The following is a 25496-nucleotide window of genomic DNA, read 5'->3' as shown; positions in this document are numbered from 1 at the left end:
TCGGGACACAACGCAAGGCGCTGGGGACCGGGAGGGCTAGGGCTGTGCTGCTTTGGGTGCTGGGAGACGGTGGCATGAAGGGACTTATTTGGAGCTGGGGGCAGCTGGATCCTCCCTGCCTGCCCCTGCCGCTCTGTTGTCCCCTGTGTCCCCCTGTGGTGCTGGCCACCAGTACCACCTGCAGAGGAGGGCAAGGGGCACCTCAATGTTCTCTCCTGGCACCGAGCCCCCCGCTAAAAAGGTGCTTTTTGCCAGGCTGCGAAGGAGAGGAAAGGGGAGGCTCCACATGCCCCGAGGCCACGGTGATGGGCACCACCACGACTCTGGCAACAGATTTGAAAGAAGGGCCTGATCCTTCCTGCGCTGCCACCCATCTTGTTCAAGGGTTCAAGGGCTTCCCAAGGGCTCCTGGTGCTACGACCCAGAGCGGATCCAGCCCCGCAGCCCTGTTCTACCACGATGAGCACGCTCTCACATCCCACAGCCCCGGGACATCGGTGGGTCCCATGCCCTGGGGGTGCCCCCTGCTCCTACCTGCCTGCAGCTTGCCCGGCGCCCCAGGCGGCAGCTGACCCTCGAAGTCCGAGTGTCCATCATGGGGGCCCCCAACCCCGCACGCCCAGGCAGCGACCGGCACGGTGGGTGCAGGACCGGGGCCATGGCATCACCCACGCAGGCACACATGCACTCGGCTGGGCGGGTGGGAGACATGCAGCTGCGAAGGGCATTCAGGAGCCTGATGTGAATTAATCAAACCCAATCGATGCTGGGGCCCCCGTGGGGACAAGAGCACCAATGGGGCAGCAGGAGCCGCCGACGTCGCTGGCGGATGGAGAGGGGAGGGATTGGAAAAAGTGACCCAAACGCAATCGTTGTGGAAGGGAATGAGGCAACGGCTGGGCTTGGGGACCGGCTCCTGGGGGGACAGCAGGGAAGGGGACAAGGCGACGCTGGTAAAACGCTTGGTCCCAAAGCTAAGACATGCCCAGCAGACCTGAGACGGGCTCCTAACGCCTTGTGTCTGGGAAAACCAGCAATGCTCCCACCCTCAGCAGCTGAATCTCTCCATCCTGCCTGGCCGGAGGCAGCTCTGTGGGGCTAGTCCTGAATTCAGGCCCCCAAATTCTGTTCCCCATGCTGGGACACCTGCCCTGCCCCTCGTCCCTGCTCCTGGCACCTGGCTCTTGTGGCAGAAGCAAGAGCAGGTCAAGCCCTGTTGTTTTCCAGGCAGGAATTAATAAAAACCCATGACCCCAAAGATTTGAGGCAGAAAAGGGAAAAGAAACAACCCCTAAAAGAGCATCGAAACCAACGCGGAGCCAGGGAGCAGCTGCAGCCTTGTCCCTCTCTGCCCCTCGGGGATGGGGAGGGCTGCAGGTGGCACCCTTGGGTGGCCTGGGTGGCCCCGGGAGTCCCCACGGGTGGCAGTGCTGGGTGCCCCCCGTGGCGATCCCGCTGGGTGCCCCTTCCCTCTTCCCCTTCCCCCTGCACTTACCGGCTTCAGCTGCAGCCGCAGGCTCATGGTGCGGGGTGCTGGGTGCTGGCAGCGGGGTGCCGGGTGCCAGGCGGCAAGCGAGGGAGCCAAGCAGCCGCAGGAGGGAGGAGGAGGAGGAGGAGGGATGGAGGAGGGAGCAGGGTGTGTGTGGGCTGTGGGTGACGAAGGGGGGAGGCTCCCATGGCCCTGGCTAACCCAGGCCGTTGCTCGTGCCCTGCGGGGCCCAGCAGCCACGCGCCTTCCTCCTCCCTTGCCCCGTAGTGGGGATGGGGATGGGGACACCGAGCTGGGGAGGGGGGGCCACACCAGAGTCACCGGGAGACCCTCAAGCACAAGGGACTGGGCAGGATCAGGCCCACGGTGCCGGCTGCAGGCAGGCACTGACCCAGTGTCCCTCGCAGCATGTATCCTGACAGAGCTCAGCCCCCCCATCCCTGTCCCCAGCACCCTCCTGCCCAGCTACACCACCACCCGCTGCCTGCGGGGAAGTTCGGTGGGACTGGGAGAGATGCCACCTGCAAGATAGGACCCCAGCCTGGTGGCACCGACCCCACGGTGTCCCCGTGTGCCTCCAGCCGTGCCCCTGGCAGGCTGAGCCCGGCACATTCGTTGCACTTGTGACCTGCCCTCCCTGCCTGCTCGCTGTGGGGCCGGACCACCCCGACCAGCCTACGTCTGCCTCTCCCTGCCCGCCAGCCGGTATTTTTAGACGCTGTTAGCGGCGTCTCGCCGCCGTCTCTGCCTCACCCATGAATTATTTAGTGGCCAAGAGCGGGGAGCCGTGGCTTGGCGGGAGATGTGGGGGACATCGGGGTGAGGACAGGCAGGATGCCTGGGTCCCCCAACGCCGTGGGGAGATGCGGCGGGGAGGAGAGGTCCACCCTGTCCCATCCCATGCCATCTGGAGATTTAAGGCAAAGGGAAGATCGACCTTTGTGAGTGCTGCACGGCTGCACTGCGGGGCCCTGCAGCCACCACCCGTCAGCTCCGATCCCGTCACCCCGCAACCAGGGAATGACCCCGCATCGAGCGGCCGGTGCCACCGTGCCAGCGTCACCCCAGCATGCAGCAGCGGTCCCCGATGTGTGGGTGTCCCTTGTGATGGGGACGGGGGCATGGAGGCTGCTCGCTGTCTCGCCGGGGCGTTCAGGGGCTGATGCCGGGTCACTGCGGTCACCCCCCGATGAGAGGGACTAAGCAGACTTCGGGATGAAGGGGACAAGCCAGGGGGACAACCAGCCCAAAAACTGCCCCGTGCCATGGGAAGCCCACCCGCCATGCACGGAGGCCACAGTGGTAAAGGTTTGCCGGGACCGAGACAGGAGGAAAATCCTACAGAGCACCCAGCTCTGATGGAGCAAACCTTCAAGCCTGGAGGCTTTTCTGGGGTCAGATGGCTGTATTTTCATTAAATTGGCCCTCAGCTGCTGCTGGCGATGGTGGGAGGTGCCCTTAGATGTATTTTGTACATCGTGGCTCTCCCGTGCCTCAGTTTCCCCACCGGTAAGAGCTCCTTACTCAGGATTGCAGGATACAACAGCACCTTTTACACACACTGACATCCCTGCGTCCCCTACAGTGACAGTACGATGCCACGCGTGTCCCCTTCGGTGACAGCGCACTGCCACAAGTGTCCCCTGGAGTGACAGGGCAGTGCCACACGTGTTGGTGACAGTGCAGTGCCACCTGCTGTCTCCCAGGGGATCCTGTGGCCCTTGGCGTGGTCACCCGTGCTCCTGGCATGGGGTCCCTGGCCGAGCACCTCGGGGCCAGCGGTGTGCCGGGGGATCCATCCCCAGAACTGGGGGGCAGGGAACAGCGGCCAGAGCCTCCCCCAGGAACGAAACCACACGCACACACAAACATGCACACGCGTGTGTCCCCTTCAAGGCCACCATCACCCCATGAGCAGTTCATGCCTGTGTTCCCCTGGCCACAGATTACCAGAAATACTGATTTAGGGGGGGAAAAAGAGCATTTCAACCATTCAGAGGAGGACGTAAAAATCAAACGCAGGGATACTGGCATTGCCTAGGATGGAAACTCCAGGTATCACTCTCCTCTCTGCTCCTCTCCTCCAAAACCCACAGGAATGGCTGTTACTGTACCCCAGCAGCAGCTCCACCACCCCACCGCTGCCTCGGTGGCATCCCACCACCCACGTACCTGTGTGACCTTCTCGGTGACGTTCTGGGTGCGCTCCATCACCTTGTGGGGAGCAATTATCTCGATCTCTGTGGTGGAGCCCGAGCGGTGCTTCTCCAGGTTGAACTCCACAAAGTTGAGCGTGAACTGAGGGATCTGGCTGATGGTCCGGTACTTCATGAGGTCCGAGTCCGAAGTGGAGTTTGGGGGGTTGGGTTTGACGTGGGAAGCCTCTGAAAGAGGATGGAGAGCAGCGTTGAGGAGGTTGGTATGAGCAGAAGCCAGTCCGCGGAGCCCTGATCTCGGTGCAGCACATCCAGGAGTTGGGGACCACCACAAGGTGCCACCAGAAGGTACCAATGTCTGCCTGGCCATAAAGGCTTGGCTTCTTCAGGGTGGCTCCTGACATGGGATGCCCAACCCGAGATGCCCGAGAGTGGGCTGCTTTTCAGACATATCACCCATCTTTTCACCATTAAATCTCCTTCAGGGGGCTCAGACCAGCTGCCAAAATACAGAGGCACCTAATATCCTTTGCTACCCCTGAAGACTGTGGCAGGTTGGGGACCAGCCCCAAGGAGACCCACCAGGGAGGGATGCCAAGACTGGCATGAAAACAGATGAAGGAGGAGGTGGGTCTCCTCCACCCTTGCATGCTTCAGCCTGACCAGCATAGCTCCTGAGCTGCTGCCTTGGTTTTTGGCCACCAAACTGAGCCAGGAGCTGAATGATGGCCCCACTCAGATGTATCCTCCACCCCCAGGCTCCAGGTAGGGAGGTCGGGGTTTTCGCTTGAAGAGCTGTAGTGGGGCTGGATCCTGTCAGTTTTCCCTGGGGATCTGCCTCTCTGGGTCATCCCAGTGCAGGACCAGGGAGGAAGCCCCAGAGGTGATCGGTTCATGGTCAGGCTTGTGGCAACGTGTAGTCGTGGAAGGGAGTGTGTACCCACACCCAGGGCTTCAGGAACATCCCCAAGCACAGTAACCAGTGTGTCCCAACCTCTCTATCTCCTACAGGCAGGACAGCGTTATATTTTCAGTTTTCTACCCCTGCTATCCCTTGCACTCTGACATTGACCCAAGAGGTGTCATGGGCAGGAGGTGTCTGAAGACATTGTGAAGGTGGCCAGTTAGCACCAGCCATCCTGCTGGAACCCTTCTCCTCCCTGTTCATTCCTCTTCCCTCCCTCTATGTTGTGTCCCCTTCTGGGGGTCCGTAACCTGTGAGTGTTTGAGTATCATGATCCCCCACCCTGTTTTCTCAAGCCAGACACCGCAGACTGATCTCTCTCCATCCCCCAATTACTGAGGCTTCTCTTGCCTGACCTCCATCTTATTTGTCATCATCTCTCTCATGAGAACAAGAGGTCTGGACATGAATGCCATGGTGGAGGTACGTTTCCTCCAGCCCTACAGAGTGGCCTGCCCAGTGTCTCGTCCCCCTCCAACGCATGGACACAGCTCACATTGCAAATGCCTGCAGACCCCTTCCCTCCCTCCCGGGGAGGTGGGACGGCATCGGGATGCCCCTCGCGTGGGGCAGCCAAACGCAACCTCACGCGGTCTCACGTCTGACGCGCAACACCATGGATGGCTCTACCCAAAAAGCAGGACCTGCCGACGCAGGGAATCACATGGAGACCAGCAGGTTTTGGGGAGAAAACCCCAGCTTATCTCCACTTTGCAGAGGGAAAAGCAGTGAAAAAAAGAGACCTCCCCCCCGAGACGTGCCGGGGCCATCGCCCGGGACCGTGGCTCCCGCAGTAGGACCGACAACTCCGGGGTTTTTCCCCTACCTGAGTTTGCCCTCCTTTCCCTGAATTTTCTCTGGAACTCAGACCTCGCAGCCTCAAAGTTGTCCAAGGAGGAGACCCTGCGGAGGCTGTGGAAGCTGCCCCCGGGGCGAGACCGAAAGAAACCCCACGCAGAGTACGACCCTCGTGGGCCCAGCAAGGGAGGCTCTTGTTTCAGGGACGAGTGTTGTAGGGTGGGGTCGGCCTCCAGGCTCGGCCTCCGCTCCTTTTCCAGGAGGGATTCGGTCTCTGACTGCACACAGTTCTCCTTGGGCGATGTCTTCAAGTCCCTCAAAATCAGGGAGTCACCACCAGGCTTTAAGACAGCCGGGAGAAAGCGTTTTATTAGAAGGAGTCCTCGCGTGCTGGGGGGGAAAGAGGGGGAGCTGGGGGAGGTAAGAGGAGGGGCAGAGGGCTGGGAAGCGCTGCGGTTCCTGAGGTCACCTCCAACCGGGACCAGGACCTGCTTTGCGGTGGGGCGACCGAGTCCTCGGGGACTTGGCAGCTCCTACCTCCTGCCAGCTCCTACCGGAGGCTGGGTGGCCGCGGGGTGGTTTGCAAGGCGATGCTGCACAGCTGGGAAGCAGGCCAGAGCAAGAAAAGAAGAGGAGACCCTAGGGATAGGCTTGCCTGGAGTACCTGCCTTGCCGTGCGCTTTTCCGAGGTGTCCCTATGTCCCACCACTGGACCTGCCCTTCCCTCACCTGCTGCAAGAGCTCAGGCCACCACCGAGGGTCGGTGCCCGGGTCCTGTGCTGGCGTCTATGGGAGAGGATGTGTTCTGCACCAGGACGCACTGGAGGAGCTGCTGGGCTTGCAAATTTGGCCATATGTGGTTCTCCCTCTCCTACAGCACCCCTTGGCCGTTGCTAAACCTTTTCCCCTGGAGACCTAAAGAGTTTCCAGCCTTTAAGAGCTTCTGCAATGGGATGCACAAAGCAGTCATCTTCTGGGGCAGAAACCTATGGGTCTATGCCCGTACCCATCATACCCACGGGAGGGACTGGGATTTTGCGTGCCTGCCCAAGGCACCCTGTGGCATTTCTCACTACCCCGAAGGACCTTATTGCAGGTTTTAGGAAGGGCTGCCTGCTGACTGCCCCTGCGTCTGCTGGGCTGCCCCAACTTGGACCAGGCTCCACCAAATTGGTGGGTCATCAGGTTGTCCTCAATGCACATCTTCCATGCGTGTACACCTGAAACATTGCAGTGCACCACGCAGCTTCAAACTGGGGGTACCCAGAGCGTTTAGCAGTGCTGGTGTCTGTAGGACTGACATACCCAGAACATCTGATAATGCTACATGTGTCTTCCACTTGCCGTAAACACAATCTCTGAGAAGACAGGCATCAAATCTGTAATTTTGGGAAGCAGCTTTATCCAGGCTGTCTGGATACACCCAGCACAGCGAGAACCTGGCGCCTGGGGATGCGTTAGCAGAGCAAAAGCCTCCGGCCCACAACCCTGTGCCTCAAGCTGCAGCATTTCAGAAAACAACACGTCTTTGCCCGGAGATGCCTTGAGCACTTTTGACAGTCAAGAAGCCACCAAGAACAGCAATCTCTAAAGAGGTCCCACCAACATTTTCCCAATCATCTCGTCATGTCAGTAATGACAGCGTCACCCTCCATCACACAAAGCACAGTCTTTGCTGAAGGACTAAGCCAGAGCTGCCTGCGCTGCCTGGCCCCTGCCAGGAAAACGTGGGGAAACATGCCCTTTCGAGGTTTGCCTGCAAGTCCCTGCCAGTCCCTGCTTAGAGCACACCTACTCCAATCTCCTGCAGTAACCAGCACGTCCCCTCCTTGGGGTAGGGACAACTCCCTGGAGCTCCACCATCCTGGACAACTTGCACTACGGAGCCAGACCTTCCTCCCAGCTTCGGCAGCGGTGCCCGCCGGCTCGGCACATCTCCCGCTCCCCCTGCAAGCCACGGCATGCGCCGTGCTGGGCTGGCCCCACGGACCAGCACCATCTAGCTCTATCCCATGCCACCAAAGCACCGCCGCTCACCACCAGCCCTCGCCAGGACCAGTGCTCGGCACTGACCCAGTGCCGGAGCCCCTACCGCCGGATACGGCCCGAGCCACAGCAGCCGAGGGAGAGCGGGATGGGGAGAGCGGAGGAAGAGCGCTGGGACCTGGCCTGAGGCATGGGCTTATATCAGACAAAGGCTACGGTTACCTTTCCATAGTCAATGGCTACTCCATCAAACTCACTGGTGGGCAGAGATTTCCGCTGGATTTTGAGTCGCCGCAGGGACGGGAGACTAAACTTCAACCTCCTACCTTGACCTTGTTAGAAAGAAAAACAAAACACAAGAGAGACAGATGTAACCTAGCTGCATGTGATGGCTGGAGCGAGATGGGGCGGCGCGGTGGCAGGGGAAGAGGCTATGGAGAATTTTGGGTGGCTTTTGGGGACGTATGTGCTGCGTGGCCCTTCCTCCTCCAACATACTCGCTATTCCCATGCCATCGCATCGCCATGTGCTCAAGGCAGAGCCTGACCTGGCAGAAAGCACTGCTGGGCTGGATGAAAGTCCCCTACAACTGTGGATGCAAGACGGGAAAGGTGCAGAGCATCCCTAAGCCAATTAAAGAGGTTAAAGCCACTTAAGGGATTTGGACCTGGAGGAAATCTAGCCTCTAAATCTCCTTGGTGCGACTTGGGGGGAAAAAAAACACATGAAAGAGATGGTAAGTTAGCAAGGCATTAAAAAAGTAGTTCCAGCAATTTTGTTCCTGGAGTTGTTCTGGATTTTAGGTGAGGGATGCTGGACCGAAGAGAGGGGGTCCCTTGCTGCCATCACGGGGGACCAGGAGACCGTCTTGCCGGAGACTGGGACTGGGACGAGGGCAGCTGGGGCTGCAAGGAGCTGCAAAAGAGGTTCAGGAGGGGAAGGGGCCAGACGTGGAGGGGAACCGGCAGTGCCCACAGCGGGATCCAATGCCCCTGGTTGTGACACCCAGTACGAAGTTGCTTGTCCTCTTCTAGTGCTGATCCATGGAGGAGACTGTGGCTGCCTGCTACTACAGGGTTAGTGTGAGCAGCCAGGCTCGCACCCTGCTGCCTCGGGGCCCAGGTCAGCCCTGGGATTCATTTGACGCCCAGCAGCACCAGTTGTACTCACTAACTGGACCAAAAGTGGCCTAAATCCCGAGGTGTGTGGGACGCGACATGAGCTCTGCAAAGGCATTGTCCTCTGGGAAAAAGCAGCACATTGAGGAGCTGTTTGGTTTTGGCAGGATTTGCTTCCCTCACCAAGCCCCGACACACCGCTGAGCCACTCGGGCAGGCTCCCGACCTGCCCAGTTCCCCAAAAATGCCCCCGCTGATGGGGGGACCACGCAGGCTCCCTCTGCTCACCCCATCCCCACTGCCCAGAGCAGCTTTCCAGCTGGAAGAAGCAAAGCAGCCAACTTTCCCTGCACACCAGTGAGCCAGGGACCGGCAACGCAGCCGCCTGCGGACGTGTAATTAAAGACTGAGTCAGAAAACCCGTGCACGAGAGACCGATCTGGGCTGGCGCCAGCAGCTCTGGCCTTTCCGCACTCCCCAGCGCTGGAGTGGGAAACCTGAGCAATGCTCCTCGGGATGTGCAGCAGAATCTATCATCTCCAACGCGCAGGAAAGCAATAGGTACCCTCTTTATTTGGGTGCCTTCTGCAGCCAAAGGTATGTCTCGGGGTGGAATGGGGTACGGATGCATCGTATGTCGACATGTACTGAGAGCTGAGGGGGCTGCAAAGCAACACCGGTGCTGGAATTTAGGATTTCCTCAGCAGTCTGTGCATAGAGGCTAACTGGTATTAAAGCAATACACCAAAAATATAAATCCCATCACTTCATAGACACAGGAACACATGCACAGGTTATATATACATTCACACGCATATGTCCAGAAGTCCCGTGTGCGTATGTCTGGCCTGAGGATATATAAAACCCATCACCACACAGAGCTCCTCTGCTGGTACCTGCTGCCACGCACGCAAACACCTTAATAGCTCTGGGATGTATAGATGCACTGAGTGTGAATGTGTTAAAGCTCACATTACCATACTGATACAAGGGGCAGCGTGAAGGGTCTCCGTCAGCCCCTGATGTGACCCTGGCCCTGGCTCGAGTCCCGTCCCTCTGTGTCACCCCACGTGCTGTCGGGGCACGGACCCGGGCTGCTCCCACAGCTTTACTTTGAGGCCTGCCCAAAGCCTCCCTATAGTGACCCGCGTGCCCAGGGAGCGTTTGCATGAAGATAGATGTAGGATTATTTCCCTGATTAAAATATAGGTGACTGGCACCACGGGCTGTGTAGCAGGAGGCTATTTAGAAGCTACAGTTCTCCTTCCCATGGTCAGGTCCAACATCTGCATCCCTGGGTATCCGCATCCCCTTGAGAGCCTCACCAGAGATCCCCCTCGATCCAGCCTTCCCAAAAAAGGGAGTCTGGATTTTCCACTGCCTCCAAAAGCCCCACAAAACCCCAGGCTGAGCCTGCAACGGGGGGAACAGCCCAAAGCCAAGGCAGGCTCAGAGCCATCCCAGCACAACCATCCTTGTGCCATTCTCCTGCGGTGATGTCCCCATAGCACAGCCATGCCATCGGTGACACCAAATGTCCCCTGGCCCTCCCGGTGACCCCGCGCACAGGTCCTGTCCCGTACCAGCACCTCCTGTCCCAGCCAGCATGATGCTGCAAGCATGCAGGAGGGGCCCAAGGCGCTGCTGGAAAAAACCTCCCGGTGTTAAATATGGAAAGGACGCAGCAAAGCAGGGGTTGTGCAGAGGGGCTCACAGCGAGACACCCACTCCTTAAAAATGCACCATCCCGTGCGGGGAGGTCGGTCCCCACCCCTGTCCCCAGGTCCCTGGGGCTTCGGGAGGTGTGCGCGGGCTGGTGTGCAGGCGAGGGGCTGCGCGGGAAGCACAGCCGGCTCAAAGACCCTTTTTTCACCCAGTTAGCGTTCGGCCGGATCAGTCCCTGGGTCGGCAGAGCTGCGGCTGTGCAGAAACACAAACCTCTGCTCCCGGGCGCTCTGCAGGATTCAGCCCCATGATGCAGGATCCTGCCCTGCCATGGGTGCATCCTTCAGCCCCCACGAGCTTCCAAGAAACCCATGGGATGGGGATAGCCCTAAGGATGCTGCGCTGCCCTCCCGCCGTCCCCACCATCCCTGGTGACACCCACCTCCACGCCAGCTCTGCGACAGGCGCTGGTGCAGGCTCCGGCTGGCGCTCTTGGTGATCAGCTGTGCCAGGTCCTCGAAGTTGAGGATGAACATGATGACGACGCCGTCCTCGTTCTTCACCGGCACCACGTCCACCAGGCAGCGGAAACACGAGGCTGCCGAGCAGAGACAGGCTCAGGGGGGGCTGCACAGGGCGCTTTGCCCACCCACCCCCCCCCCAGCACTAAACACTTTTGGCAGAAAAGTATTTTTTTAAGTACTTTGATGGGTGTAATCCCTGCAGATGGGCAGTGAAGGATTTGGAAGCCTATGTGAGCCCTGGGAAAGGGCCGATTCTCTGTAGCATCCCAGCTCACACAGATCGCATCTTGCCTTTTTTTTTTGTCCCAGGCAGTCATTTATATTAACATACTTGAGAGCAGCAACTAAAGAGTAGGTAATTAAGAGCTCAGAAAGTCCCAGGTAGTGGTTTAACCTCATTAAGCATGCTGCTTGTAATCATGCTGTAGCTAATTGCCCTGCAATTGCCAGGCAGTTTTTGGGGACTGACTTCAGCCGTCTCGTGTCCTGGATGCGGGCAACGGGGTTGAGCCCGACCGTGTGCCATGTCCCGACCCTGGGCAGCAGGATGTGGCGGGATCGGTGTGATGGTCCCCAAGGACATCCCCTAAAGGCACTGGCATGGAGTGGTCAGGCACAGCCTTGTCTCACTCCTTCCATGGGGAAACTGAGGTACGGGGGGGGCACGAGGGCTGGCTCAGTGTCCTGGGAGCGAGGGGGGCTGTAGAGAGGACCCCGAACATGGCCACAGTGCACGAGGCCGTATGGATTTGCCTGTTGGATGCCAGCTCGACCCCATGGCTCTGCTTGTGCTGGTAGCCAGGCACCAGTTTACAATTAGGGGCACCCAAAAATACCTGCAGGCCTTTCCCAAAGCAGCAAGTGGAGGATACAGGGGGCTTCCCACCTCCCTTGCCAACTTTATTCCGCCAAATCCTTCAAAAACCCTACCCAAAGGTACAATCACTGTGGGTCCCTTCCTTGAGCTGTCTCCTGTTGTTTTGGCACTGGTGGGAGTGGGAACCCCCAAGCTGCAGCCGCTGCCGCAGCCCCTCTGGCAAAACCCCCTGAACCCCCCCTGGGCTCCTACCCCAAACCTCCTAGAAACGATGGAGCAACCAGGTACCACTGCCTGGCCGGTACAGAGCAAAATGACCTCCTTCCATGGCAGATTTTGCCGGGCGCGGATCCCTGATCTTGCCTTTCACCCGTGCTCTGATTACCAGGGATTAGCGGATCTGGCAGGGATGTGCTGCCGGCCCGATCCAGTGCTGTCCTGCTCTTGCCATGGCCAAGCTCTGGCCGGGAGGGGGATGTCAGCCTTTCTGTGTATAATTTTAAGGAGCTCAGGGCCTCCCGTAATCAGGAGCAGATGGCCGGCATCGGGCAACTTCAAAATCTGCCATGACGTCAGGGATGTGCACATACACACACACACACACACACAGACAAGAATGGGAAAGAAATGGATACGGTGAAATCCGTTTAAAGGGCCCGGCAGCCAGGATTCTTTCTTTCTTTCTTTATTTCGTTGTTGTTCACCACAGGGAGAGGAAATCCACTTAAACGTGTGAGCTGGTGAGGAGGTGGGGGAGTATTTTCAGCAGATAAAGTTGTTTCGAAGGGATGCACGGGCACGCTGTGGGCTACCCTCATGTGGGGACAGAAAGAAATGAGTCCTTCCCTCCCTTTGTCAGGATTTTTAGGGATCTAAAAGGCAAGCGGTGTTCTTTATTTAGGTGATGCTGAGTAAGTGAGGTGTCCTGCGTGATACTAAGGTAGCACATGCCTGGTGGGATGATGCGGTGCCATCCCTGCGATGCTGCGGCTCTGCCGGTGCTGCCATTGGGGTGCGCAGGGGGTATGCACGCACGTGCCCGCTCACCTGTGCGTGTGATGCCCGGTGGCACCACATGCTTTCTCCTTTGGTGTGTTATAAAATGAGGGTTTTTTTCCCCGCAGGTGATTTCAAAGCATCTCCAACTTCCCAGGGACCCGCAGCCCAGCAGGGTTCATTGGCATGGGCAGCCATTGGTTCCATGCTTCCCTGCTGGACCAGGAATCCTGATCCAGATGGCCTGACCCTGGCTCACATGCTCTGCCCTGCTGCATCCCTTTCACTGCTTCACTTTTCCTTCTTAAGCTCCTCTGTGGTGGTGGGAGGGAATGGCCTCTGAGCTGTTCTCATGGGAGCTGGATCCTGGCAGGCCCTGTGTGGCATGGAAAGGGTTAATCCCATGGCCGATGCTGAACAGCTGAAAACTGGGCCCAGTTACATCCAGTTGGAGGGATATAAGGAGCAGCTGGGAGGTGGTTGGGGCTGGGTTTGGGAGGCAGCTGGTGCCTGGTTTGATCCTGCAAATCTGGGAGGTGCTGAGCCTGAGCAGCCCTGGCCGATGCTGCTGCGAGCCCCCATGCTGATCCCTTCTTAAATTAAATAGAATAGACTATTTCTGTTGGAAGGGACCTACAATGCTCATCTAGTCCAAATGCCTGACCGATTCAGGGCTGACCAAAAGTTAATTGGGTATGGGACCCTCCAAAACCAGGGGAATCACCCCAAAAGCACCCCTGTTAGGCACAGCCCTGCATGCCAGGAGCTCGGTGCCCGGCTCAGACCCGCACCCCGTAGCATGGATAGCGTCAAGGGGATGATGGAGCATCGGGGCCAGGAGCGGGAGCAGCGGGTTCCCTTAAGCCTGGCCCAAAGACAGGGCAGTCCCCCAGAATTTGGGGTCTCTGGGCAGCTGTGATTTGGGCTACTGCCAGCTCTGGGAAGAGGCTGCAGCTGGGATACCCCTGGCACCCTCTGCCCTGACTCGATTTCCCTGCGGCGAGCCAGCCTGGACTCTGCCAAATACCGAGCCTTCTCCCCAAAAACCAGGCACCCCAGACCTGCTGCGGTGCTGGTGAGCTGAGCCGGCCCCAGGAGGGACCCCAGCCCTGCACTCCCGTCCTCGTTCCTCGATCGACTGTCCCCATCCATCTGCCCATCTCTTCCCTTCAGCTGTTCAGCTAATCTGTCTCCATCCATCTAATTTTATCCAGCCGCCAAATGATCTCTTGGAAGAGCCCCGGGGGCATTCGCAACCTGCCTGTGCTCCGTGGCTGCTGCCGTGGGGCTGACTGCATGCCCGTCCGGGGCGAAACCCAGCCCAGGGGCTGCGGAAAGGGCTCAGCAGGAGGGATGCGACGTAGATGCTGTTTTGGAGGGTCCCACACCTGATACGATGGGTTTGCGTGGGCTGGGAAAACCAGCTCATTCCCTAAAACCCTGGGCTGGGTTTGATCTTCCCAGCACCCAGCCCACCTCCCCCAAGCCGAGCGCTTGGAGGTTTGTGCTTTCCAACCTATCTTGGCTTCTGACCTTGATAAAAGCGAGCACTTAATAACATTAAAAATGTCATCGTCGGGGGCCCTCCCTCCCCGGCCCTCTTATCCTCCGCGGCCACCAGTGGTTAATGCATTTGTCGGTATCATCAGTATTAAACTAATCAAGAGGACACGGGAGTTTCCGAGAGCCGGACACAAACCAGTATTGTTATGAATATTAAAAAAGCAAGCTATTAATCTGTCCTCGGAGCTCTTACCGAGTCCTTCCCTCCCCCCGGCCGGGAGATTTAATCTGCAGGGTCTCATGGCAGAGTGGCTAAATCTATAGTGGTATTATATAACGGAGCGGAGGAGAGGGGCTGGGAAGGGCACGGAGGGGACAGGGATGGGGACGGAGCTGTGCTCCGGGGCTGGCTGGCACACCTGGGGAGATGCTCAGGAGGGCTAAGCCTTGGTCCCGTCTGGGGATAAATCAGCATCACGGTGCGGTAGGAACTTCAAAGGGAAGCGCAGGTTGCTGGGAGGCCCTAAAGCAAATCCTCAAGGCGGGATGGAAAATTATGGCTGTGGGGCCTGAGCCAGTGGGGATGGGTCTCCCTTGGGGTCTGGGGTGAGCGATGGGTGCTGGGGAACCCCCACACCTGGGTCTGCATCGCCCTGCGCCGGGAGGGGATGTGCACCACGAGGTCTGCACTGGCCCCTCTCTCCACGTCCAAACGGGGCATTGGGAGACTGAAACCCGCTGTGACACCAGACCGGGAAAAATGCTCCTTGCAGCAACCCCTGAACTGCTAAAATGACCTTATTAAGTAACAGCGGCGGGATGGAGGTTACCCCCTGTGTGGTGACGAATAGCAGGGATTTCTGCACTTAGCGGGGAGCTCGCTGGTCGGAAGCAGCAGCAGAGGGGGAAAACCAGGAGAGTCGGGAGACCGAAGGTACCCACAGACAACGTGGCTGCGAGAAGGATGCCACCAAGCCCAGCGGGATGTTTTGGGGGTGCTCTGATCCCCAGCAGCCAAAAAGGGTCCCGGATCAATACAGGGGTTGGCAAAATGCAGCTTAACCTCTGCTGCAAGCGAAGCAAGTGGCTGCATCCAGGCCCATGGTCCTTCCCTCGCTAAATCCCCGCCGGCCACAGGAATTAGTCCAGCTTAGCGCAGGGCTGTGTGGCCAAAGCTGCAGAGCTGACAGCATTTCGCGGGGCTATCCGGCCATCCCAAGGTCTCTGTCCCCATGACACATGGGGCCACCTCCCACTAGGGATGCAACAGCCGGTGAGGATGGAGATGGAGGGTTTGGGGTGGGAATAGGGGGCTCTGCCAGGGCAGGGATTTCAGGAAAAAGCCTCCTGGGAAGCATCCCTGGGGGTGCTGGGGATGCTCTAGGCCTGTCCCCCTGTTCATGGGACATCTGGTCCAAGCACAAAGCATCCAAGGAGCAGCAGAGGATGGAAAATACGTCTTTTCCAGCTTTGTGCCCCAATCATGCTGTCCCTGGGGCAGAGCCGGGGCAACGGGGGTGGCCAGAGCTGTGGCACAGCCATGCCAGGGATGGCAGAATCGGCCCCACAGTGCGGGATCTCCGGGACCGGAGCATTTGTTGTTGTGAGGCAGGATGTTTATAAGTCCCGTTCTGGAGTTGGGCCATGGTGTCTGTCCCTTTCCTGAGGTCACAGCCTGGCTCTGCCGAGCCCGACTCTTAAAGGAACGCAAAGCAAACGGCCCCAGCTTGGCTTAAAACCCATGTTTTTGTACAAGCAAACAGCTCAAGTTGGAGTTGGGGTTTTGTCAGCTGGCTGTGCCTCCCTGCTCCTCCGCCACCCGGGAGGTCCCCTCCGTCCTGCCTTGTCCACCCACGGGGCAGCAGCAGAGGCTCCCTGGGGCTTCCAGCCCTGGCCCCCAGCCCTGACGGTGCCAGGATCCAGCAGCTGCCGGTGGGATTTGCCCTCCTGCTTCCAGCGAGCCCGTCGGGCACGTCACACGTTGCTGTTTATAAAGCTGTACGGAGAAACCTTGGCTGGATCCATCCCTGCCTGCCTCAGCCAGGGCTTCCTGGCAGCAGCTGCTGGAGGGGTGATTGCTGTGCTATGGATTTGCCCTGGGCTGGGGACAGAGGGGACACGTCCACATGAGTCCCTCTGTCCCCCTTGGGTGCGGTGACACCCCACAACCCATGCCCGGCTGCCAGCCCTGCAGTTGCCTGCTCAGGCACCCCATGGGGAGCTGCGGGGGGGGACACACGACGACATCCTGGGTGACACCGGGTGCCCCAGTCGCTCTGTGACCTCCCCCCTCCCGGAGCCCCCAGGGGAAATCCCAGTTTACAGCACCGGTGTAAGGAGTTTGCCAGGCTGATCTGGTCTCTAATCCCCGGCCCCAGGGGACCAGCACAAACTGCTTTTGCTGGAGGGGACCAGCCTGGGGAGGGGACGGGGATGGAGGGGCTGGGGCTGGAGGCAGCGGCTGCCTCACCAGCTGCTCCGGCTGTCTCGGCCCCGCATCTCTCTTTCCATATTCATAAGCATCCCATTCATGCAGATTAACGGCGAAGCGCTCGGTGGGCACTGCCAGCTGCTGCCGCTCAGGCCATGCCAGCGCCGCGGTGCCCAGCACCTGTGGCCACCGGCCCCGCTCCGGGGACTCCGGAGGCTCTCGTCGGTGGCTTCGCTGCAAAGCACATCACCCTCCGGGAGAAAAAAAAACAACCCTGGATGCTGCTCAGCCCCGCCAGCCCCTCGGTGCTGTCTCCAGGGGATGCTGGAGGGGGGGTCGGCTCAGCCCTGGACACCGTGGGTAGTGTGTCCCCAGGGCTGGTGGCCGTGGCTGCTCCTCGTCCCGGCAGGAGCTGATCCCGTAATGACCCCCCTGGCTGGGACAGCCCCAGCTGTGCAGCATCTTGTAAGGAAATTAACTTTTCACTGATCTCCCGGCTTTGAGCAGGGGATTAGAGCCCACACGCGCCGTGGCCGGGCACTCCCCGCTTTCCAAGGCCTTTTTGGGGCTGCCGTGGTGGGGAGGGCCAACTGCCCTTGCTGGGCAAGTCCCATCTTCCCCCAACTGAACTTGATTCTTGGCTCCATTTCGGCTACCCAGAGCTGAGCTCGCTGTCGGCACCCGTGGCTCCTTTTATAATTAGCTAATGACAGCATGGGCGTCTGGGTGAGGACTGAGCAGCAAGGCTGTCCCCAGGGACATGCATCACCCCATCATACAGCATCCTGCCTATGCAGGGGCAGAGCCACCTGCGCGGACACCCATGGGTGCTCCCCTTCCCACCTACCTCCATCCATCCCACCCTGGCCCTGCCGGGGGGGCCCTGACAGGCAGATTTGTCTCTGGTAACCAGAAAAGCGAGGAAACAACCCCGCGAGCTGCAGAGCCAGGAGTACCGCAGTAATAAACAGCAGGTCGAGGCTGGAGATTGGTGCTGCCGGTATGAAAAGGAGGACAGGCGGGTTCGGAGCCTCCGCCGGCTAATTAAGCAGCAGCTCCCTATAATGTGAAGGCCTTTTCTTTGCCGATAAGACCCATTTATAATGGGCTGAGCGGTCACAGGCTGAGTGCTGGGGGGAAACAATTGGAAAGCATATTGCTGATGGGGCTGGGTTTTAAAAATAGACATGAAGGGCTTGCTTCTGGGCTTTTTTTTTTTTTCCCTTCTTTTTTTTTTTTTTTAATAAAAAAGAGAAGAAAGCAGCTCAGAGCTGCGCTGAGAGTTTCCCGTGGCCTAGAGGAAGAGCAGGGCTCCGAGGAGAGCACCGAGCATCCCGCTAGCCCAGCGGGAACGCTTCAAAGCAGGGAGGATGATGTTGGATTGGACTCCCAGCTGAGCAGTCCCTGGGGATGGATGGGGAAACTATCCCGAGGGAGCCGAACAGGGCTGCACACGCTGTCCTTGCCACGGCCGCGCGTTGGCGTTGGGATTGGGACCATGGGGACAGCATGTGCCCGCTTCTCCTCGTGCCTCCCAGGCTGCGCTGGGCTCCAGCCAGGCCCCTGCAAACCACAGCGGCCGAGGGGACACTCACAGCCCAACCCTGGCACCGCTCCCCAGCCCTGCTTCACCCAGGACTGGCCCAGCGGGGAAGAGACTCAGCTGGGTCCCTTGGCAAGGATGGGAGGAAAATCATACGGGAAACGTGGATGGTGGGCGGCCTGATCCTGCCACCGCGCAGGGTCTGGCCCTGCCGGGTTAACCGTATGGGTTAACACGCAGGGGTGCTGCCAGTGGATAATTCCCGGGGCCGATACGTTGGCACCTGGATGCCAGCCCAGGAGATAGGGTCTGGGAGGGAGGCCAGGACACCCAGGTCCCAGCCCCGGAGATAGGGTGCCGGGCTGGGAGCCAGGGCTCCTGCCTTCTCCTTCCCTTCACTTCCAGTTGTTTCTCCTCCACCCTGCCGCCCCGGGAGCTGCCGTCAGCAGGGTGCAGCCTCTTGCTCAGGCCAAGCCCCCATCAATGCAATCTAAAGTGATGGGAAAGCTCCACAGGTTGAAAAAAGGAAATACTTAATATTTTTAACCTCTAGCGAGCACCCAATCTGCATTCCTCCCACCCCTGGGAGCCCGGGCCATTGCTGGTTTGCAGCATCAAGCACTAAATATTTATTTAACTTCCTGCAGTATTAGAACTAATCACTAGTATTTTCCATCAAAGCTTCATTTTCATCTTAACGTAATTCCATCTGTGCACGCACAGCCGCATCCTGCTCGCTCGAAAGGCAGCTCTGAGGCCGTCGCCTGCACCCGCTTTTGGCGGAGACGGGGGGGTCTGTCTCGTCTCCTCTCAGAGCACAGACCAGGAGACCCATGTCCCAACCCGGCTCCTCCTTGGGCTTCCCATGGGATCCTTATTCATGACGCAGGGATCCCATGAGCGATGCCATCGCTTGCCCTGGGAGCTCTGAGGCATCACCGAGGTCTCACAAATGACCCGATTCCCAAATAATCCGGCAGCAACTTCCACTGTTCAAGGTCCCAGTGCCCCCAGTGCCCCATGACAGCAGAGACAGCTCCATCCCGCCAGGAGCCACGATGGACTCACCCTCCGCAAAGCCCCGGATCTGGGTGCAAACCCGATGTCCTGGTAGCATCACACTCCCTTCACCTCCCACCACGGGCTTCCGACAGCCCAAATCCCGGGCAGGTGACACTTCCCACCACCGGATCACCCCGAAAAGCGACTCTTACTGTCTTTGCGGTAGTAGAGGATCTCGAGCTTGCACTCCTCGGAGCCGAGCAGCGCCTGGGTGAGCTGCGCGATGGAGCTCTTGGTGGTGTCGGGACCGGTGAGGAAGTCGCAGGTGCAGGGTCGCTGCATCACCTCCACGCGGGAGTAGCCGAACATCTCGCAGAAGCCATCGTTGCAGTAGATGATGGCACAGTTCTCCATCTGGGCGTTGGCAATGAGGAACTTGCGGTCTGCGGGGAGGCAGGAGAGCACGAGGCTTAGGGGGGTGGGGGGGGACCCACAGGGACGGGGGACAGCCTGGGTGGGTGGTGGGTGCTTGGGCTTTTTGATGTCACCTGCCGTGGGGTTTGTGCAGGGATGGGCTCCCCGGGGACACCGGTGACAGGTCTGGGGGGAGTATGGGTGGCACCAGCCCACACCACCCTGGGTGCTGTCCTGCTCTTCAGAGAAAGAAAATTCCCCCAATTCCATGTGAATCTGTGACCGTGAGGACAGGGGGATCCAAAGCAAGGTTCCCCAGTAAAGGCAGTTTTTGCCGGGGTGGGCCAACCCACGCAGCCTTGACATCTCACCGCTCGCACGTGGGGACTCGCTGCTTTCTCATACATGGGAAGTCTGTCCCTGACCGGCACTGCAGGCAGAGGGAAGAGCTGCAGCGTCTATCCCTTCCCAGGAGCTTATCAGGGACCTGAGTTATCTCGGAGACTTCCCACCCTTGCTCAGATTTGACTGAAGTCAGGCAAGAGGCGAGAGGAGGAGTGAGCGTGAGGCTTGGCTTCATGGGAAGCCGGGTGAAACCCATCACACTAATGAATCTCCTAATGTTTTATAGGATAATGGTGCCTTCAGGCTAAAGCTGAAATCCAGACTCCGCTGAGCTTCGTGGCCCCTGTGCTCAAGAAGAAAAGGGCTCAGGTGGAGGAAAGGGGAAACTGAGGCAGGGAGTGGTGCTGCCCCATCCCCTCCTGGTGCTGCAGCCACCCAGGCTGGGCTGGGGCTGGACTCGCTGTCGTGCCGGGGTGTGTGGCAACACTGCCCAGCCCACGTCGTCCAGCCCAGATGGAACCGCTTCCGTCCTTATCCCGGGGGAGACCCAGCCTAGAGCTTTGATTTGGTTTGATTTTGGTTTTTTTTTTTTTTTTTTCAAGGGGATCGGGGGGTGCTGGGCTGGGGAGGACCCTCGCTGGGACAGGTTTGCTGGGATGTGACAGAGGGCTGTGGATGCTGATGTGATGGATGCCGTGCCCCGCCCAGCAGCATCTCCCTCAGCATTTGGCACCGGCTCCGGACTGGAGCCAGAGGCAGGTCAGAGCGGAGGGTCCGTTTGGAGGCTGTCTCCCAGCCCAGACCCCAATTAATCTCCTGGATTACCCAGGAATGGCATCTGCAGCCTGCGCGCTCCAGAGCCCCGCTGCGCTCCAGCCTCGTGGGGAATTTCACCCAAAAGCGGGAAGAAACGTCTGCTCGGCTGCGGCACCCAGCGCTGGGATTCAACGGGGTGGGGGGGACCCCTCCCCGGCACATTGGGGCTCTCCTTAATGTCACCTGCAGAGTCCCAGCTCTGGAGGATGCCTCCCAGTAAAACCAGTGCCCCCAGGGATGCTGCACCGAGCTCTCCTGCTTCATCCCACCCTGTGACAGCCTTTGGTGGCCCTTTGTGGGGGACTCCCACCCCGACACCTTTCCCTCTCCCACGCAGGGCTGGTGCCGGTGCTGCAAACAGCACAAACCACCACAGCCAAATGTTTCCCAGTTCCCTCTTCCCGATCCTTCTCTATCTAAATCGCTCTGCCAGCTGGAAGGTGGCACAAGGAGGGGACCTTCCCCCAAAGCCCCGCTCCTGGAGCGCGCTCTCCACCTGCGATGAACGTTTCCCCATCCAGCGCCAGCCCCGTGGGCCGGATCCAGGCTGGATCCAGGCTGGGCTGGTGCAGGACAGGATTTACGGGGCTGGCAGGGCGCCGAAACAAGCTGTGCTGAGCACAGGGGATGTGACCAAGGCCGGGATGGGAAGGAGCTGCAGAGCCAGCTCTCCCTGGGGGTATTTTCACCCCAGATTTGCTTTCTGCCCTGCCCTCACCTGCAGATTTGCCCTTGCCCTCACGGTACCAAGGCTCAGCACCAGCCCTAGGAAGGAAGCGCTGGGCCTCTCCGGCTCCAGCGGGGAACTCACCGGGTGCAGCTGCACCCATGGGAGCTGCAGGGGTGGGGTGAAGGCACCCACGAGCAGAGGAAGACACGCTGCCCGTGGCAGCGATGTGACCGGGGAGGGGGCCGGTTTGGTGTCTCCCAACACCCGTCACATCACGAAGCTGCCACGGGGGAGTGCGGGGTGATGTTTCGGCAGAGCCCAGCTGGTGCCTGACATGGCTGGCAGAGCGCAGGCAGGGAGCAGGCAGGGACGAGGGGGCCTGGCTGCTTCCCTGCTGGCACACGTCGCCGTGTGCCCCCGCTGCTCCCCAGCCACCGCTTCCCAGTGGGAACTGATAGGAACCAGGGACAGTTTTTCTCACTTCCCATCCCCAGGGTCACGTCACTCACTGCCAGGGCAGGCAGCACAGATCTAGCAGGGGTGGCAGCGCCAGGGACGTTTGCCCACCTGGCAAACTCAGACACTGGAGAAAAACCACAGCGAGCTGGGGCGGTGGGGGGTGCACAGCCCCAGTATCCCATGACAGACCCCGAAGCACAGCTTTTGGGGGGACCCCAGTCCCCCCCTCCCCTCATCTATGGCTCCCTGGGGGGGACCCAGCCCCTCGGGGTGCCCAGACAGCAGACGCCCCCCCACGGCCCCCACCCAACCGCACGCAAACCCCAGCGCTTCCCGATGCGCACGAACCCTTCGCTATATTTGACGCGAAAACCAACCCCAAAAATTCATATAAAGGGATTACTCCGAGCAACAGCAAATGGCAACATTTCACCAGGGACGGCTGCCTCGGAGCAGCGCAGAGTTGAAGGCAAACAGGCAGCGAGCCCGTCTGTGCTGGCGTCCAGCCCTCTCCCCCAAATCTGCCAACCCAGACCCCCTCCCCGCCACCCCGGGGACCCCCTCCCAGCCCGGGGACTGTGGGGGGGCTGCAGTGTCTCCAGCCCCCGGGGGACCACCGGCCCGGGACCGCTCGTCCCCCTTTGTGTCACCCTGTCTATAAATACCCGCGGGGACACTGCCTGGCTGTCGCCCACCCCTCTCCCTCCCCCCCACCCCCGGGAGGTCACAGGGGGGGCCTTCATTTCCCCGGGGACACCCTGTGGGTGGCCCCACTCTGCCCTCCCCCTTGTCCCCCCCCCCCCAAACTCTGCTCCCCGCTATGCCCCGAAGTTGGGGGGCCGCCCGCAGCCGCAGGGCGGGTATTTGGGGGGGTGGGAGCAGGGCCGGGGGTGCGGTACTCACTTTGCCCTTCAAATTTGCGGATGATGGTATCCAGGTAGGTGTTTTGGGGGGCCACATGGCCCCGGCGTACCGGCATGGTTCCACCGTCCTGAGCGCTCCCGGGAGCGGTGGAACTTCTGGCGGGGGCGGTGGGGAAAACGATTCAATCCCGGAGCTGTTGGGTCCTAGCCCGGCACGGCGCAGCCCCGTTCCGTCTCACCCCAGGGCTGGTCGAGCTCTGGAGCCGAGCCGGTCCGGGGCTCCCATGCTCCCGGTGGCCGGAAGGGGGAACCCCTCCGCCCGCCCTGCCGCGCCCGGCTCCGGGCGGGGGCGGCCGGGGAGGATGAGGATGAGGAGGAGGGGAGGGATGGGGAAGGGGGGGGGGGGGTGGTGGAGGAAGGTGGTGGGGGGGGTGGACCCGCTTGAAAGGGAGAGAAAATAATAGAAGAAAATAATAAGAGTAGAAATCCCCAAAGTGCTTAGTCACCGCTGCCCCGGCCCGCCGGAGGCTCCGGGGGAGCTGGAAGCAGCAACAGCTGTCGGCCGGGGAGGTGGGACCCCCCCCGGAGCCCCCCGGGTCTCCCCGGTACCCCCCGGCATCCCGCGGTACCGGTACCAGCACGGCACCGCCTGGCACCGGCCCCGCAGACTGGGGGTGCTCCGGGGCGGAGCGCGGGGGGGGGGGGGGGGGGAGCAGGTGGGTGCTGGCGGTGCTGGAGGTGGGGTCCTTGGGGGGCTGGGGGTTCTTGGGGGGGTGGAGGTGGGGTCCTTGGGGAGCTGGGGCTGGGGGTTCTTGGGGGGGTGGAGGTGGGGTTCTTGGGGGGCTGGGGGTTCTTGGGGGGCTGGAGGTGAGGTCGTTGGGGGGCTGAGGCAGGGGGTGATGGGGGGTGGAGGTGGGGTTCTTGGGGTCTGGGGGTTCTTGGGGGGGTGGAGGTGGGGTCCTTGGGGGGCTGGGGCAGGGGGTGATGGGGGGGTGGAGGTGGGGTCCTTGGGGGGCTGGGGCAGGGGGTGCTGGAGGATTGGGGTGTTGGGACAGGAGGATGCGCTGGGGATGGGGGGGTTGGTGGGAGTGCAGGTGAAGGGTGCTGGGGCGCTGGAGAAGGGGGTGGTGAAGGAAGGGGGTGCTGGGGTGCTGGAGGAGGAGGTGCTGGGGGGTGCTGGGAGCTGGGGGTGGGTGGGGGTGGCGAAGGAGGGTGGTGATGGGGTGCAGGGGGTGGTGGAGGAGGGTGTGATGGAGGGCGCTGGAGTGCCGGGGGTGGCAGAGGAGGGGATGCCGCGGTGCAGGGGGTGGTGGGAGGAGGGGGGGCGTGCAGGTGGTGCTAAGGTGCAGGGGGTGGTGCGGGGGGGGGTGGAGGGGCGGAGGAGGGGGTGCAGAGGTGCAGAGGCAGACGAGGGGGTGCCGGTGGGTGCAGGTGTTGGAGGGGGGGGGGATGTCTGTGGGTGCAGGGGTGCAGAAGCAGAGAAGGTGCTGAGGGGTGCAGGGTGCGGAGGGGAGGTGTGCAGGAGTGCAGGGGTGCAGCAGGGGAGAGGGTGCCAGTAGGCACGGGGGGGGGGGCAGAGTAAGGGGTGCCGGGGGAGGAAGATGGGGCGCAGGGGCACGGAAGAGGGGGTGCAGGGCCGGGGTGCTGGGGGGGTGCCGAGGAGGAGGCCTGGGTGTTCCCGGGGGGGGTCTCGGGGTGCCGGGGAGGAGGTCCGGGTGTTCCCGGGGGGGTCCCGGGGTGCCGGGGGGTGCCGGGTGCCGCGGGCCGGGCGGGGCCCCGCGGCCGGCGCTGTCCACTCGCGGCGGTGCTGAAGGGCCGGGCGGGGGAGGGCGGGAGGGAGGGGGGGTCTGGCTGCTTGTATGGTGGGGGGCTTGGCATGGGAGGGGGGGTGTTAGCTGGCACAGGGGTCTGCGAGCACGGAGGGTCCCTGGGGGACATGGAGGGTCCGGGAGGTCCTGGGGTTCTGGGGTCACAGAAGGTCCCAGGGGTCCGTTGGGCACTGGGGTCCTGGTGGGTACCCAGGTCTCTGGGGGACTTAGGGGTCCCACGGCGATGCTGCTCTGCTAGAGCAGATGTTCAGACCTAGCCCCAAGTTCAGGTCTTCTCCTGCCCACCTCTCTGTGCCCCTCAGGGGTGAAGGCCAAGGAGACCAGCTCCCTTTCCTTCCCGAGAAATCCCTTCTGGCCGGCCCTCTTCTCCCGGGCCCACTGCTAAGGACAGTGTCCACTGAGGGGCTTTCTATTATTATTTTGTTATGCACGATTTTTCAGGCATGAAATTGGTCTAAGAGGATTATGGTCCATTATCATCAGCCGGAGTGTTTTGCTGGGGTTTTCAATTAATATTCCAGTGCACCTCAGCACCACACATGGGGACCAGGCCGTGCCCATGGGGCACTTGACCCGCAGCGTTGCCTGCTGGAGTTGCCTCCTGTCCCTGGGCCAGCAACGCAAGTGGGTAAGCAAAGGCAGGTGCCCTTTCAGAGCCATTTGAGAGCCCTGGTGCTGCTTTTATCTCCGTCTCTCATAGAAGTCAGTCTTCCCCAGTGGAGAAAAACTTGTTCTATTGTTGAAGAGGGTGAAAAACCCATTATCTCCCCCCATCCACTCTGCACACTGCCTCTGCCGTGATTTACTGCGAGTCGTGGAGGATGTTTTGCTCTATATTACACAGATGCAGCTTAATAGCATGGGGGAGGGAGAGGGACACGGAGTCCAGGCTCCTGCCTTCTCTGTTTTCTTGTTGATATACGGGGTGACTCGAGGGAGACAGCTCTGTGCCGCAATTTCCTCGCTAGAAAATAGGGACGCTGGTCACTCGGCCTTGTGAACCTGCTCTGAGATTCCTGGATGACCAGTTCTGCAAGGGAAAGCAAACTATTATTACTACAGCTAATATGATCATAATTATGATTATTAATCATCAGGCAGTCAGGAT

General features: G+C 60.3%; 1 protein-coding gene across 3 annotated transcripts in view; it reads right to left on the bottom strand.

Moving 5' to 3' along the window:
- KCNH6 (potassium voltage-gated channel subfamily H member 6) overlaps positions 1–22901 on the bottom strand; it is a 33943-nt gene extending 11042 nt beyond the window's left edge. Inside the window, exons 1-6 of one of the 3 annotated variants that reach the window (XM_052785107.1) lie at positions 22600–22901; positions 19205–19435; positions 10619–10774; positions 7616–7725; positions 5436–5748; positions 3662–3873 (exon numbers count right to left, since the gene is read on the bottom strand). In XM_052785107.1, coding sequence (XP_052641067.1) covers positions 3662–3873; positions 5436–5748; positions 7616–7725; positions 10619–10774; positions 19205–19435; positions 22600–22675 — 1098 coding nt within the window. In that variant the 5' untranslated portion in view covers positions 22676–22901. Of the gene's footprint in view, positions 1–534; positions 3060–3661; positions 3874–5435; positions 5749–7615; positions 7726–10618; positions 10775–19204; positions 19436–22599 lie in introns of those variants that run through there. The other 2 variants (XM_052785108.1, XM_052785109.1) reach the window with 2 other exon arrangements.
- Positions 22902–25496: the final 2595 nt, after the last annotated feature.

This window comes from Harpia harpyja, chromosome 4 (assembly GCF_026419915.1).
Source record: "Harpia harpyja isolate bHarHar1 chromosome 4, bHarHar1 primary haplotype, whole genome shotgun sequence".
Lineage (NCBI taxonomy): Eukaryota > Metazoa > Chordata > Aves > Accipitriformes > Accipitridae > Harpia > Harpia harpyja.
The sequence above is the reverse complement of the archived record's forward strand: the minus strand, read 5'-3'. Positions and strand labels throughout refer to the sequence as shown.